Below are 16,791 nucleotides of genomic sequence, written 5' to 3'. Positions count from 1 at the left end.
CATTCTCCTACCTTCATAATATAATTCAAATGTAAGTCACTTTAAATTAGAGAGTCAGTTGAATGGCTTAAATGTAAATACTGCTCTACATAAAGGACTCTAAAGAGGCACTAAAGCCTGTTCCACTGATATTTGATTGCTTCTTCAAGCTTTACATACGTGTTCTGTTAATTGCTGGGATCTTTCGGTTCCAGTTTGGAAATCTGGTCATCCTTTCTTGTTGTTATTACTGTTAATACTGGATATGAATGAATGCTAACTTTAGCTTTAGCTAGTAAACAAGACCTACATTGTATTTAGTGGGTGTCCCAAGCCTACTTTAGTGCACTGTTTAGATTAATCCTATACAAATCCACATGTGGGTAACTATTCCAACATCCATGGAAAAGCAGTTTTTCGTGCTTTTTCTCATGTATAGAGGCACTCAAGGAGCCACTGGCACATTTTCGAGTTCTTTAAGTCTGTGGCAAACTTCACATGTTGAGAGAATGAGAGAATGAAAGGGCAGTTCTCAGTTGCCGAGTACTCAGGAGTGATCCAAGTCTCTGTCAGGGCCAGACTGTTGAGGGCCTGAGTAGATGTGAGGGCTGTGATGGAGTCTGTGATGAAGCAATTTCAGAGCCCACCAGCCACCACAGCAGGTCAGTGGTTTGAAAGTGGAGGGGAGATGGTCACTAGACGTATGTTTTCTGCATCAGGAAAGCTGTGGGAGGTACCCACAGTAATTGACAAGCACATAATGTAGATAAGAGCAAAAAAGGAAGTGAAATTAATAGTTGATAATACTTAGCCCAGATTGATGGTTCCTGTGTTGATTGAAGTAGAAAAGCAGAACTAGAAGGCAAAGGTGACTACTGACTAGTGAACCCGGTTCTGGCAACTGATCAATTTACACATATTCAAACCGAGTACCAAGGCACCTGGCCTTACAAATTAGGACTAGCAGAATCTAGTTCTCAGGAGCGATTCAGAAGGTTGAGGGCCTGAGTAGAGCTGGGTAATATGACAATATTTAATTGTATCGTTAGAAATTTTGTTACCGTGGTACACAATATGATTTTATGAGTGTATTGTGAATATCATCAGTGCTTAAAGAACACCGATTAACTGCAAGTTTGTTACCAAGAATGTAATCAGTTTTATTTCATTAAATGCAGCATATTTTGATATTTGAATATTTTTTTTTATTTTACACTGTTGGTACATTTTGTCTACATGATGAAATATTGCGCTAAATATTGTATCATAAAAAATGTCTTTAAATATCGTGATACCAATTTGTTTCCATATCGCTCAGCTCTAGGCCTGAGTATAAATGAGAGCTGTGATGAAATCTGCCTTCTGTACTGTAGATTGACAATTCCAGAGCCCACCAGCCACCACAGGCACTACTATCAAGAGTCAAGCACACCTAATAATAATAATTCACTAGTACCTTCTAAATATAGTATTTGTACTTGTCTTGTTTGTCTTTAGAGGTTTTGCATAGTTTAGTCATCTCTACATTTAGGTTCTAGGATTTGTGTTATGCTTGCAAATGGTTGTACTAGAGTTATTGGGTGGCTCATTTCAGGCAGTGACCTGAATTCTCAGTCTATTGATACTAGTTTTGGATATTCAGAGCGAATGATTAGGCAGTTTTTGAGCTAGATAAAAACGTCTGCTAAATGTCGTACATGTAAACGTTAATGTAAATCACTACTTTTGGTTCAAATTAACAAAAGCAAACTAGAGAAGTGCGATTGGTGTAGTGTAGTGTAGTAGGTAACAACACTGCCCTCCCCAGACTGACGTTGATGATTCCTTGGCCAGGCAAGCACACCACCCTATACCAGTAACAGGCAGTCATTGGACAAGACTCCTAAATCTACCTGTGTAACATGATCAAATGTAAATTGGCTTTGGATAAAAACCCCAGATTAAAGAGCAGCATAAATAGTACCTATTGGTATAGTGTAGTGGGTAACACCACCGCCCTCCCTGTGGCAGACTTCGGTTTGATTCCCCAGCTGGGAAAGTACACAACTGGCCCTGCTTTCTCCAGGTGCATAGATGGTGCTCTCTCCCCTTGTCATTCTTTAATATATGTTAAAGCCAGCACAGGCATCTGTTAGCTAGTGCGGTGGAGCTGGGAACCCAACGCTTTCCTCAGAGCATGTCAGCTGCCCCTGCAAGTTTAAAAAGGCCTTACCTCCTAATGTCTGTAGTATTGCTAGAGCTAGGGGGAGCTACGAAGGGGTGGGTTGACTGGCAGTACCAAACTGGGAGAAAAAGAGACAATTCGACCTACAAAATTGATATAAAAAATGAAAGCCTCATAATGCTCCATTCTCCTACCTTCATAATATCATTCAAATGTAAGTCACTTTAAATTAGAGAGTCAGTTGAATGGCTTAAATGTAAATACTGCTCTACATAAAGGACTCTAAAGAGGCACTAAAGCCTGTTCCACTGATATTTGATTGCTTCTTCAAGCTTTACATACGTGTTCTGTTAATTGCTGGGATCTTTCGGTTCCAGTTTGGAAATCTGGTCATCCTTTCTTGTTGTTATTACTGTTAATACTGGATATGTATGAATGCTAACTTTAGCTTTAGCTAGTAAACAAGACCTACATTGTATTTAGTGGGTGTCCCAAGCCTACTTTTGTGCACTGTATCTACCAAAGTCAAATTCCGTTGAGCCTCAGCCCAGAACATCATCTAGAACATCATCCCAGCCTTAAACCTTCACAACATCTAATTTGCAATACAGGGATAACAGACAGCACTATATGCAAATGCCCAAAATAACCAAATTCTATAAGCCGTCTCCTGACCAGTCACCGGCCCAGATGAGTGGCCTATTGTTCCCGTTCTGACGAATTTTCGAAACACCTTGATTCCTCAGAAGTAAACTATGCTGATAATAATAACAACAATACAGACTATTTTTTGCATGTCAAATTACTGATCCACCAGTGCGTTCTAATATGGTCCAAGGCAAATGGCAGTCCCTACATTGAGCTGGGTATAGAGAGAGCTTAGTGTTTTGTGCATATCGTGCAAACCCAGAGGACTGGAATATCTGTAGTGCAGCCAGTTGCCTTGGTGACTTTGTCATGCATCATGTCTCTAACAGATTCATTCATTTCATATGGCCATGACGGTCCTTCCTTCTCTTGTTGTTTATTAACTTTAAGGCAAATGTGAGTGGAAGAGACGGGAGCACAGAGAGGTAGATGAGATCAGGTGGGGCTTTTTGGCATGTCTGGCCGCGTGCCCCCGTGATTGCATTAGAACAGCGCGCAGACAAGCAGCATGGGCCGCTCATTTGCAGCAGTCCTCCGGCCATTAGGCCCCGGCGCTGAGAGCCTGCCGTGCCCTGGCTCCACCGCTCCCGCTATAATGCAATTACACCCAGGAGAGAGTGCCGATTTATGAGCCAAGCCCATATAGAGATGGATGGACGAGGCAAGAGAGAGATGAGGAGGAGACAGATTGGATTTATTCCACTTTCATAGCACTCTGTCCTCATAATCAATCTGCAGCACTGGCTTATTGCGCCTAAACAAGAGGTCATGTATTTGCTGAACTGACGTTTCCTCATGCTAGATATGATCAGAGCTCAGCGCAAGAGCTTGTAGCTTGGTGCCTGAGCCCAGCTGATATTATCTGCGCAGGTGTTCTCTTTCACTTTTTCCATACGTTGGCATTTGAAGCTTCAGCATGTTCTCAGCACATTGAAACTCGCAGTGCAAAGGTAAAGTGCATCTCTCGTGTTGGTTCCTTCCTGCTATGTGCTGCGTTTGATTATGCCAGCACAAAGGAGACCTGTCAACCCTTATGTGAGATATGTACAGCGATGTGTTCGTGATGTGCTACGACACCCCATGTCCTTTGTCTTTGCTTTTATTGTCCACCACATTAGTTACTGGTTAAAATGTCCAACCTTAGAATCAGAATCAGGTTTATTGGCCAAGTATGTTCATACACACAAGGAATTTGTTTGTGCTGTTAGTGACTGTCTAGTGGTAATAATATACAGCTACTTTACATATAATTTACAGACAATACACAACATACAGAGAACAATAGTATACACAGAATACATATACTATACAAGGACATTTCTATACAGTGTAGCAAAATAGCAGTGTGCAACACTATACAGGTTAAATATTGTGCAACCACAGCAGTGTAAACATGAAATGAGTAATGGTGCAGTAGTGCAGTAACTGTAGGATAAGAGCAACACGAGTTTATTAGTAGTATCTATGGCCTGTAACTGATTACGGTAATCAGCTGTTGAGGAAGGTGATGGCCTGAGGGTAAAAACTGTTCTTGTGTCTGACAGTCTTAGTGGACATAGTTCTGTAGCGTCTGCCAGACGGGAGCAGCTGATAGAGGTTGTAACCAGTCTGTAAGGATGTTCTGGCAGAGAATCACTGATGATCCTCTCAGCTGCAGCACATCAGCAGCAGATGACTAGAACATGGTTAGAGGTGATTCTGGATGAGCCGGTCTTAATTAAACCTCAGACATTTAGTTTGGTTTGCTTTTGGTCAGAGCGAAGATACAGATGAGTCTGAGAAGGGGTTTAAAAAGATCTCTGAACAGTCATTTAATAATAATAATTAAAAAGCGGAGAACATTCAAAACAACTGGCAACATGGCCAGGTCAGGTCATCCTAGGACATTTAGGACATTAGCAAGTGTTTAGACGTTAAGCTCATCACGAGACCTACAGGTAGCGCCTGCCACAGTTGATGTCAAAGTACAAACTGAACAATCCAGATTTTCATGGGAGGTGTGCAAGGAGGAAAGCCTTTTTGGCAGACAGAAAACATCAGGGCACGACTAAAGTTTGCCAGAGAACGTTTAGACAATGCCCAGGACGTCTGGAACAGTGTGCTTTGGACAAAGTTTAAGTATTTGGCCATAGAAGCAGAAGACATGTTTGCCGCAAATGAAAAACAGAACACCAACTGTGAAGCAATGAGGTGGAAATATGATGGTTTGGGGCTGCTTTGCTGCAGCAAGGCCTGGCAAGCTCTCCATCATAGAATGTGCTATGAATTATTAATTGTGTCAGAGGGTGTCCAAAAATGAAGCGAGGTGGACCATGCAACATAATGATGACCCAAAATCCAGTAAAACTAACAAGAAATACACAATTCTAGAATGGCCAAGTCCTATTAAGATGCTGTGGGGTGATTTGCATGCAAGAAACCCTTTAAACATCACACAGCTAAAAGAATTCTGCAGCGGGAAAAACTTTTACACAGTCATATTATTTATTATTTCAGTCAGAGAGGGAAATACCAACTATTAGAGCATATGGTGTCCCAACTTTTTCCTCATAAGAAAACTGCATTTCCATAAATTATATTTTATAAATGATTTTCTTCAGTTGTATGTGTTTAGGTATATTACCTCTCAATATTGTTCAAATGAAGATCAAATGTTTATGTTAAAAAAGACAAATTTGTTGAGGTGTCCTGATTTTCATAATTGTTCATAAGTTTTAATAAGATGGTGTTGTGTTAAATTGAGTAAATTAAAAAAGAATTATATATAATAAATATATAATTTAAAAAATATATATATCCATAATACACTCTATTCCAAAAGCACCACACCTAGAGACAAATAACTGCATTATACTGCATTAACAATATAAAAAAATGATTACATCATGATATTTAAACTTAAATACATTTTCATTGCTGTCAAATGTGTGAAATATTGAATGCATCTACAGTATCTTTTGTGTAATAGAAACCATTTAATGCTGCATGGTAAAAAAAATATATATGAAAATTGATTCCAGCTTTTGAACAGTAGAGTATATTCATGTGTATTTTATTGCGCAGATAATGGCATTTTATTGGAGACAGTGTAGCAGATGTTGAACAGTTCGCAGTCTATTAGCCTGCAGTCAAGCTTTGTTTGAACTGTAAATGCACCCATTAATGGTATGGGTTTCCTCTTCACTGTTTTTGGATGTGGGTTCTGTTTCCCAGCTATGAACTGTAACCTATCTGTCTTTTCTATCAATACCCTCCCCCTTGTCTCATTTACCACACTGCCACCACATCGCCTTCGCTCGATTAGACGGAACGATGAGGTCACCCACATTAAGATCCAGAATTCCGGGGATTACTATGACCTTTACGGAGGGGAGAAGTTTGCCACCCTGGCCGAGCTGGTGCAGTACTACACAGAGCAGCATGACCTTCTGCGGGAGAGGAACGGAGACATCATCGAGCTCAAATACCCCCTCAACTGCAAAGACCCCACATCTGAGAGGTAGAACAGCAGCAGTAGGTTTGCACACGTACACACACACATATTGTGGACATATGAAACCCTGCCCTCTAGTGCACAAACCAAGCAGAAGGCCACTGCCTGGAACAGTGCTAGAACAGTTGAAAAGCACCTACAGGCAGTAACATCTGGCTCTTCCTTGTCTGTTTCTGTGCTTGTCCACGAAATAAGACTGAGCTCCCTTCAAGCTTGTACTTATCTGCATTTCAGAGTGTTTGCATGCCATGTTTACATGTAGGCCGGCTATTTTTACTTCAGAATCTCTGCTCTGAGTGACTTCCACTAGCATGCAGAAATGTTTGGGTTTGCTTCTAAGCCCCGGAGGTGCCTCGGTTATCTTTTCTTTCTGGTCTAAAATGCTCACAATTTATGGTAGCTCGGGTTTTGTGGTTTTTCCTTTAAATGAAAACAACCAGGCCAGCCACCCACACATACATTCACTTTTCCGCATGAACAAATCTGTCGCATAATGTAGGCGAGCTGTCTACAAACACTTGTCAGTTTTCCAACCACAAACGTATATTCACCACCGTGCACGGCTGAAATGTACACCGCATGGCAAAGCTCTTCAGCCTTCTCTTAATCCACTGAAAAGAATAGGCTTGAGGTTGGTTCTCATGGGTGTACAGTATTCACTGTGTATTTATGAGAACCAGTTCTCAGTTGTTTGCCCTCAACATTTCTCAGAATTACTTGAATAAACTTACTTATTACAAATTACCTGTTTACCTGAGTCTGAACACCCTTATTTTCCAGATTTTGTTGACATATAAGCTCTTCAAGTGAAGTTTCTAACCTCTGATGGTACAAAGTCCAGTGACCTTAGATGGTACAAATGTAAGCCGTAAACTGCTGGGGGTGCAAATAACTACAAACTGAAAATACTGTAAACTGTAAAAAAAAAGGGTTCCTTTCATTTTAGGGGTCTGTGGAAAAGCAGTGTTGGAACAGACTGTGTTACTGCTCTCTTTACTGCAGTATTTACACAGCACTACATGTCTGAACTTCTGTCATACTGACTGGCAAAATCAATTAACCAAGAAACACAGATAGAGCATTCTTACTCTTAAAGGTGGAGCTCTTTCCTTTAGAGAAATTCCAGATAAAGCCAGAGCGTTGTGAACCCACCATCATACACCATCAAAAAAGAAATGTGACGTCTTACTGACCCAAATCCACAACAGCATCAGAAGATACGTTTAAGACAGCTTGTGTGATAGGCGGCTCACATGGCAACATCTTGTAGCACAGATTAACACTGGACCATGTCCAGTTTCCATTGTGAAGAGAGGACTTGCAGGTTTGACAGGTGGAGTATCAGTAAGAAAGCCATTGCTAAAACGGCAAAAAAAGAAAAGCAGGCTTGCCATAGCCATTAAACGCTGCCAGTGGGCTACTAAAGTAAGTCATCTTTATTTATATAGCACTTTTCCAGAGCATCTCACAAAGTGCTTTACAGGCAAAATAAAATAAATACATGTATAAAAGTACATAAAATAATCAAAAACAAGATCAGGGAATCAAAAAGTCAATATCACAAACTCAGACACTACTAAAAGCAAGAGAATGAAAATGAGTCTTTAAACGTTTCTTTAAAAAGTCTGATGTCAGTAGGGAGATCTTTCCACAGTCTGGGAGCATAAGCTGCAAAAGCCTGATCACCCTTTAACTTTAGTTTAATTTGTGGAACAATCAATAACCCTTGAGTGGAGGACCTCAGTGATCTTACATTATTAAGTGGACATAAAAGCTCGGTAATATAAGCTGAAGCCTCGTTATGTACAGCCTAAAAACATTGGGGGTGTCTTAAAACTTTTGACCGGTAGTGTATGTTATTTTTTAATAAATTGTTAAAGAAATCTGTCCATATATGGTTTGTTATTGTTCTGTTAAGTCCATTTTTGTCTGGCCTTTAAAAAATGTATTACCTAAATTAGTCCTCAAAAAAATCAATAGATTACTCAATAATAACATAATCAATATGTTAATTTAATGACCCTAATCTTATGTTGGCATAACTGTGAGTGAAACGGGTTGTCTACATGGCCTTATAGAATAGATCCATCCATACCTCTACCCTGTTACCTGTTCTTTCAGGTGGTACCATGGGCATCTCTCAGGGAGGGATGCTGAGAAGCTCCTCACGGACAAGGGCAAACCTGGCAGCTTTCTGGTGAGAGAGAGTCAGAGCAAGCCTGGAGATTTTGTGCTGTCTGTTCTCACTAATGAGGAGAAGCATGAAAATGTGGACCGCAAGACGAAAGTCACCCACGTCATGATCCGATTCCAGGTATGGAATAGAGTAAAAAAATGAATTTGATTAGTATTTATTTACATTTAGCATTTAGCAGACACTCTTATCCAGAGTGACTTCCGAAAGAGCTTCACTGTTTACTCAGAAAATACCTTTAGCTAGTTTGTATAGGCTAGAATCCAAGATAGCTCCAGCTGGATGCTGCCAAATATAAACGTCAATGTGGACACCTAGATACACAACACGCACCATATCCTACACTTTGTCTGAGTGTAGTGTCAAGTAAGACATGAGTACAATCGTAGCCTTAGTAAGTGCTGATTTACATACTCTTGAAAGAGCTGGGTCTTCAGTCAGCATTTGAAGACGGCCAGTCGAACCCCCTGGGGAAGTTCGTTTCACCACTTCAGTGCCGGGACAAAAAAAAAAGCCTGGACGCTTGTCTTCCATGGATCTTAAAGGATGGCGGCTCAAGCCGAGCCGTACTTGAAGCTCAAAGGCCTCTTGGTACAGATTGGCTTTCGACCATTGCCATCAAGTATGGAGGGGCTGGTCCATTCTTGGCTTTGTGACCAACGTCACAAGAGTTTTAAATGTGATGCAGGCAGCTTCTGGAGGTTCTTTACTTTAAAACTGTGGAGGAACCTCTTAACCCCTTGAAACACCTAGAACCTAACCTACAAACCTCCATTACCAAAGAATAGCCCCACCAGTTTGTACAGAAGTCCTTGTAGTTACTGAGTAATACATCATAGTGTGTCATAAGTCTCAAAGTAAGTGTTAAGGGGTTAAAGTGCTTTGAGAATCCTTCGAAAAAAGGTTACTTGAAGGTTCCGTAAAAAACCTTAAGAGGTTTCAAATTGAAGAACCCCTTAAAAAAAACTCAAGTAGGGCTGGGCAATATGGTATACTATAAGACTTTTTCGTGATACACAATATTTATAACAATAAATGTAATCACAGACTAAATACATCAGTAGCGACAGATTCTTATAAACTGCTATTCAGATCCTCCCCTGTACTGAATACAGTGATTTATATTTAATATCTGCTGCACTTCATCTCATTAAACCAGTCTAATGACACTGTTAGTGATGAAACCTGCAGCTGATTAGTGTTTATTAAGCGCTAACAGTATCCTCGATATGCTTAGAAAAGCATATTGCATATCACGATAATACAATTTATCACAATACGATAAAATATCGTCATATTGCCCAGCTGTAACTTTAAGGAACTTGAAGTTGAAGTTTTAACAGTGGTGTGTGAATGCACCCAGACACCTGAGAAAATGATGGTCTTGCTGTATTTCTGTGACATGACATTTTGTTTGTGTTTTTTTATTTCTGCAGGATGGAAAGTATGATGTGGGTGGAGGGGAGAGGTTTGACACACTGGCAGACTTAGTGGAGCACTATAAAAAAAACCCAATGGTGGAGAAGAGTGGGATTGTAGTGCACCTTAAACAGGTCAGTTACGTAACGGCTTCACTGTCTTTCCCGATGATTGCGACCTTAACCTGACTCTGATTTTCAGAGCAGCTGCTTTCTTCTGTTTGTATCGAAGCATCGTGACTGATGTGTTTTCTCTCTTTACAAATGGCAGCCGTTCAATGCCACCCGGATAAATGCAGCCAACATTGAGAACAGGGTGCGAGAATTAAACAAAGTGGCAGACAACTCAGAGAAACCCAAGCAAGGCTTCTGGGAAGAATTTGAGGTAGTAGACCACCTAGTCATTCGCTTTCTTTTCACTGTGGAATGTTGCAATACCCTGCAGACAAGATTATTTCTTTTTCATTGGGGCCAAGAATGCTGAGCATTTCACTTGTCTGTACTTTTACATATTAACTCTCTAGTTTGTTGAAATCTCTGTTTGTTAAGAGAGGTTTGAACAGAAGGCTTCCTGCATGACTGGGTGTCAAGTATCAGTGCCCATCCTCCAGGGGGCGCAGGCTGGACACAAAGCCATGGCTGAGCCATTTTGTCTTTAAATACGTCTATGAGTACAGTTTCCCTTCCATAACAGGGTTATATCATATCTTACATCTTCTATTAGTCCTCTTACAGACCTTTCTCTTCTCCAATGTTTTTTATCTTAGGTGTTACAGCAGCAGGAATGTAAACTCCTCTACCCCAGGAAAGAGGGTCAGAGAGCCGAGAATAAGAGCAAAAACAGATACAAAAACATTCTACCCTGTGAGTTCACACCAACACCTCCACATCCACATGCAGCCACCACCACCTTCTTCTTCTATTTTTTTCATCAGCTGAGAATTAGATCCTACACGTTACCTGTAGACTGATCTTAGATCCTGTGTGTTTCAGTTGACACCACTCGAGTGGAGATCAGAGAAGCAGATCCGGATGTGCCTGGCTCTGACTACATCAACGCCAACTATATCAGAGTGAGTCCACTTCTCTGCTGCTAACACATACTGGATAGATACTGAGGTTAGCAACAGTGTATCTTGAGCCACTAGTGTTAACATGGCAGTTAACCCTGGATGTTGTTTTAACAGAATTTCTCCACTTTAGCTTTAAATGAAAAAGTAATTGATACAAAATTTCCATGTTTCTTTATTATCGCCAATGATAATTGCGGGTTGAAGCAGTTACAGTTAAAATGTTCATAAACGAGTGTAATTACTCAGAGTTGCCTCTGTGCATTTAGCTTAACTGATTATGAAAAGTTTGTTCTTCCACAGAGTAAGCATGAAGAGGGTCGTCATGTGGACGAAGGCAAAGTGTTCATCGCTACTCAGGGCTGCCTTCAGAACACAGTGCTAGACTTCTGGAAAATGGTCTACCAAGAAAACACTCATGTTATCGTCATGACGACCAAGGAGATGGAACGGGGCAGGGTAAGGGCTGGCCCTAGAGGCCTCTGCGCTTTATTTTCAGCTGCTGTACAGAAACCGTTCAGATCATGAGTTCAGAGCACAATCAGGCTTTATTCTGCTCATGGGAGGCCTACAGATATTGCGCAGTACAGCGGCGCTCTTCACAGTCCTGCACTGCATACTTTAGCGTATTGCCTGGTCTAACACAACTGCTTGAACTCATCAGCTACATAGCGGGCCCTTTGTGAGTTACATCTGGTGTAGTGAACCACACTGACTTGACTGCCGTGCCCGGAATTGCAGTACATTGTGTCCTGGTAGCTTAATTAATATGGGCTTTTTTTCGGATCTTGAATTGAATTCTGCCTGTCCACAGAATAAGTGTGTGCGGTACTGGCCAGACATTGGTGCAACGAAGGAGTTTGGGAAGGTGTGCGTGAGGAACATTGAGGAGCACACTGCTCAGGACTACATTCTCAGAGAGCTGGAGGTGACATGTACAGATCGGGTAAGACCCTCCACATAATTGTTTTGCTACAATTTTTCTACCATTTGAAACCAGCAGTATTTACTGACGTCATCACTGAATGTGTGTTTGGTGTGGCTGTTCGTAGAAAGAGCATACCAGGTATATTTGGCACTACCAGTACCTGAGCTGGCCTGACCACGGTGTGCCCAATGAACCAGGGGGAGTTCTCAACTTTCTGGAACAGGTCAACAGAACACAGAGTGCCATTCCAGATACTGGACCTGTTGTGGTCCACTGCAGGTAGTACACAGTGCAACTCAGCTGCTCATATATGGTACACAACTACATAAAACATATGGTGTGGAATCCATCTTTACGCTAAAAGGAAGTCAGTGTAAAAAGATTCTAAAAATGGAGATACAAGGTCTCTTTGCATGACAGTGACGATATTAAAGATGGCAGTGCTGAGACTGTAAACTGAACAGTTGGGTGTTGTATGATACCATCAGCTTTACGTAGAAAAACACAGGTTGTTTTTGATTCGTTACAGATATGTAACCTACAGCTTATAAATACATACAAATTTAGACTAAATAAATAGTTCTTGTGTTGTGTTCTTTTTTTACATTTTCGTTTTTTACTTATTGATTGTTCTTATTTGTTCTTTACATTGTGCAAAAAGTTCATGATAATTGGACCAATAGAAATGTTAACAATGACCTGGAATAATTTTTTTACATTGACTTTTATTGAAAGTTAAGAAGGTTTTTTTTTTCTATGGGCTCAGCGGTCTGATGTGCTACCACTATGGCCTGGAGGTCACAAGTTCAAATCCCAAGCTGTGCAACTTTGCCATCAGTGTCTGGAGTCTGAGAGAGCGCAATTGGCCGTGCTCAACTTAGTGACATCTCTGTTGTGTATAGCGTATAGTATTATCTGTGTATGATGCATTCTACTAATCTTTTTGTTGGGCTTTATCATAATTCACCTTTTATTATTTTTATTAGGTCATTTTTTATTTTATTCCTGGCATAATTCAAGAAGCTCATCCTGTTGTTTAGCGTTTCCTGTGTTCTTCATAGTTTTTTTTTTTTTTTTTTTGCTTTTTTACAGTGCAGGGATAGGAAGGACAGGCACAATAATTGTGATCGACATCCTCATTGACATCATAAACAGACAAGGTATGCTCTTCCATCACCTCATGACTTAGATATTTATATAATTTTCCTTGCTTTTTTTGTCAATGACCTATGATTTCCTTTTTTAGATGACTGAAAGGGATTGCAAAGCTGTAATTGGAAAGGGCAACATACAGTGTATCTGTTTTATTCCTATGTAAATCTATTCCCTTTAGGGCTCGACTGTGACATTGATATCCCAAAGACCATTCAGAGAGTGCGTCAGCAGCGGTCAGGCATGGTCCAGACTGAAGCGCAGTACAAGTTTATCTACATGGCTGTGCAGCAGTATATCGACACAGCGCAGAAGAGACTGGAGGAGGAGCAGGTACGCACACAGACGGGATTTATCTTACAATCACAAACAGTAAGGGAATTACAAAGGACGAAGGATTTCAGGACTATTAATAGAGCACAGTTGATGAGATTGTACTACATTGTGTTTCATGGGCTCACCCCACTATAAATGTGGTCTAAATGTTGTTCCATTGCCGTAGTATTACCATCCAGGGCAGTCTGGCGCTTTGAGGATAACCCTTAGAAGTTGCAGTTACCATAGTGCATTTGGATATGAAGTGTTTCTCTCTTGTAGCTCACTGAGACAAACTTAGAAATTCTGTTTCTAAGCCCAAGTTTAATATTTCAATGCCACATTTAAAGATGAGACAGTTTTTGCAGTGCTTTTTATATTTTTATTAAATTAAATGAATAGTTGAAAAATGAAAAAAAAAAAAGGCAAATTCAACAGTTTGGTACATTTGATAAAAAAAGGAATGCACTGGCAAGCTCAGCAACACCAAAGCCACCCAGCACGTTGTTTTCTCAGTGGCCTGTCCTGGACTTCATTTAGCCCAAAAAGTTACATCAATTGTGTATTGGGCTGTGTGATTTAAAACCTGATTTGGTCCAAATTCAACTCAAATAGGACTTTTTACAGCCCTTTTTTTCCACGTATAGCCCCAATATAGCCATGAAAATCATTTGATGAAACCCAAACCAGTCAGTGAACATAATCGCTGCTGTTCAAACCATAATACTTATGAAATTTAATACAAGCTTTTGATGGTTGCTCGTGCGGCAGTGAAGGACCGCCATCGAATGCAGCATGTTTCATCTAAACGTAGAGGGACTGTTTTTCTAGACATCTTTTCGTCGGTCTGAAAAAGGCGCCTTTTCACCAAATAACAATTGTGCAAGGTCATCTTTCCAACAAGTTAATGCTGGGAGAGAAAGGCCTGAACGAACACAGAAGATAACTAAAGTAGATGAGTAAAAATGTTTTCTTTGGTGTCAAGAACACTCCCGAGGAGGTGGGCATGTCCTTGTCAAAGTACAACCAAGAGACACCGTCAGGAATGTAAATACAGTAGGTTTACTTCAAGACTGGTAGCACGCATGAAAAGAAAGGCCGGATTAAACTGCTTGGTGGTTCACGATCCATCCGCCATCATCTGTCAAACACAGTGAAGGCACTGGGTTACAGCATGGGCATGTATGACTGCAAATGGAACTGAGTCACTGGTGCTGTGACTGCTAATAGAAGTAGCAGGAAGAATTTGGTAGTTTGTCCATTTACTTTTGAGTCTGTGAAAATTGATTGGAATGGAGGACAATGTAACCTGACCGGGACATCCCTGGACAATACTGTCAATAGTTGATTACATTACTTTTAAAGGTAATTTTAATTTTAAAATTTTAATTAAGCTGTAAAAAATACATTTATTTGTACAATCCAGTAAACAGTTGGTGTTCAGACAGTATGCAATACTATTGTTTTTAATTATTGATGCATACACTTCAACAAATCAACACTATTATCATAACAGGCCTGTTTCACAGTACAGCCTTTATGTTGCTGGTGGGCGTTTGTCATGCTGTTTATTACCATTTGCAGAGGAATAAGACAAAGGAAAGAGAGTACTCCAATATCAAGTACCCTCAGATGACGAATGCTAGAGCCAATCCCAACATGAGCTCCTCTCGCTCTTCATCTGTGTGAGTACTGCTTAACTTCTTCCCATCACACGCAAAGACGTTTAATGTATGCACACGGTTTATGAGACATGGAGTAATTGCTTTGGCACTTTTGAGTTCCCGTAGTGAATTTACTTGTCCTAGTGAGAAGACCTTGAGCAACTGCATGAGTCAAATGAGCCAGGAGGAGTGATTTTCCATACTGTTTGAGGACACTGTGGGGTCTAATGAGGTTTTTTTTTTAGTCTATGTAAACTGTGCGTGACTCAGACGTATGGTTGACTTACGTGACACTGTTTACTGTTTGAATCTATGACGTAAAACGTGAGGTCACAGGCGGTTCCTCCGCTCGGTTGTGAAACGTACGTTAGGCAATAGTGTATTGTAAACCGGACGCTATCTCTGTTAGTTTACTGCGGAGATGTGTTTGGCCTATAACTCTGTGACTGTTCACCCCGCCTGAAACATCCTGTCCTGTTTCACCAGAATGAATGACGACTCATCCGGTGTGTACGAGAACCTAAACATCAAAAACCCAAAGAGCTCCGCCTGCACCAACACCAGGAGATAGACCATGTGGGCTGCAGCCTCACACTGTCTCTGTGTGAGTTTGCTTTTCTGTTTACGCACACACACACACTGTACTACACGCTGCGCTGCAGTTTGCAGCATGCACACATACACACAGGTGCTTGCACAGGTGGTGGTGTCAGGGGTGTGAAAACTGGAAAGCTGCAAAATAGAAAGAGAGTGAGAGGATGTGGAGGGACTGTGCCTTTTGTCTAAGTCTTCAAAGCCTTTGTCTGATACAAAGCATTAGTATTGACTTACCAAGACAAAGGAGCTTTAGCTGGATGCCCCCAGTAAGTTCTGGTCTACTGAGAAGATACAGAATTGGTTATGTAGAGCTTGGCCTTGACTTTTCTATGAACATCAAACAGTGGTAAACCATGTCATATAATGTATGTCTAGTTGGATAATTCTACTCTACTAATATATCCACTAGTTGGTGCTGTTGGCAACTGCTAACCACTTAAAGACGGTGCCTGAGTTTAGTAAAGAAAAAGAAATCTTGATGCCACTAATGCTGTTTTTGCCATAAAAAATCCTCACAGCAATGCTCCAGAAGCCTTTCACTGGACACTTTCTGAGTGCACTTGATTTTAGAAAAATGAGCAGGTGTTCAGATACTTTTGTCAATTGAATGGTGTTATGTAGTACAGTATAGTATAGGATAGCCTAGTATAAATATTTAAAATTATTACTGCATAACTTGAGGTAGATTTTTTTACTGGGCATATGAACATTAGACATATGTGATTACCAGAGTTGTTTAAAAAACAACAGAATCTAAAACAGAATCCAAAGCAAAACTGTGCCCTAGTCACTATCCCCTGCACCAAACAACACAATGAATATTGATATGAATATGTATATTTTATATACATAACAAAACTGTATTATTATGTAGAGTTTTTGGGTGATGGACATAGCAGTGAAATGAACTGGGTACAGTGTGATGCCTATCAGTGTCACTACTGAGTGGAAAGAGGCCTTCCATTCAAAAAGATCCATCTAAGGGGCCAAGAGAGGTCCAGCAGACTAATGCGCTGTTGTTGGTTGTCGCTGGTTTGAATTTAGCCATCGGCAGCCGAGGCCCGAGAGAACACAATTGGCCTTGCTCTCTCTAGGGTGGGTAGATGGCGCTCTCTCCCCACATTGCTTTGCTGCGGTGCCGGCCACCACTGGCGTCTGCGGACTGGAGC

The 16,791-nt window shown here is 40.8% G+C and overlaps 1 protein-coding gene across 3 annotated transcripts in view; it reads left to right on the top strand.

Moving 5' to 3' along the window:
• The window catches only part of ptpn11b (protein tyrosine phosphatase non-receptor type 11b), a 44,224-nt gene that overhangs the window by 24,449 nt on the left and 2,984 nt on the right, over positions 1–16,791 (top strand). For all 3 annotated transcript variants that reach the window (XM_072696631.1, XM_072696629.1, XM_072696630.1), the window contains 13 exons: positions 6,096–6,290; positions 8,406–8,598; positions 9,915–10,031; positions 10,168–10,281; positions 10,664–10,760; positions 10,890–10,969; positions 11,270–11,425; positions 11,781–11,912; positions 12,019–12,173; positions 12,987–13,054; positions 13,228–13,379; positions 14,946–15,046; positions 15,512–15,629. In XM_072696631.1, the coding sequence (XP_072552732.1) occupies positions 6,096–6,290; positions 8,406–8,598; positions 9,915–10,031; positions 10,168–10,281; positions 10,664–10,760; positions 10,890–10,969; positions 11,270–11,425; positions 11,781–11,912; positions 12,019–12,173; positions 12,987–13,054; positions 13,228–13,379; positions 14,946–15,046; positions 15,512–15,596 (1,645 nt within the window). In that variant the 3' untranslated portion in view covers positions 15,597–15,629. The remainder of the gene's footprint in view (positions 1–6,095; positions 6,291–8,405; positions 8,599–9,914; positions 10,032–10,167; positions 10,282–10,663; positions 10,761–10,889; positions 10,970–11,269; positions 11,426–11,780; positions 11,913–12,018; positions 12,174–12,986; positions 13,055–13,227; positions 13,380–14,945; positions 15,047–15,511; positions 15,630–16,791) is intronic.

Source organism: Salminus brasiliensis, chromosome 14, assembly GCF_030463535.1.
Source record: "Salminus brasiliensis chromosome 14, fSalBra1.hap2, whole genome shotgun sequence".
Classification (NCBI taxonomy): Eukaryota; Metazoa; Chordata; class Actinopteri; order Characiformes; family Bryconidae; genus Salminus; species Salminus brasiliensis.
Note: the sequence above shows the minus strand (reverse complement) of the source record. Positions and strands in the feature narration are given on the sequence as shown.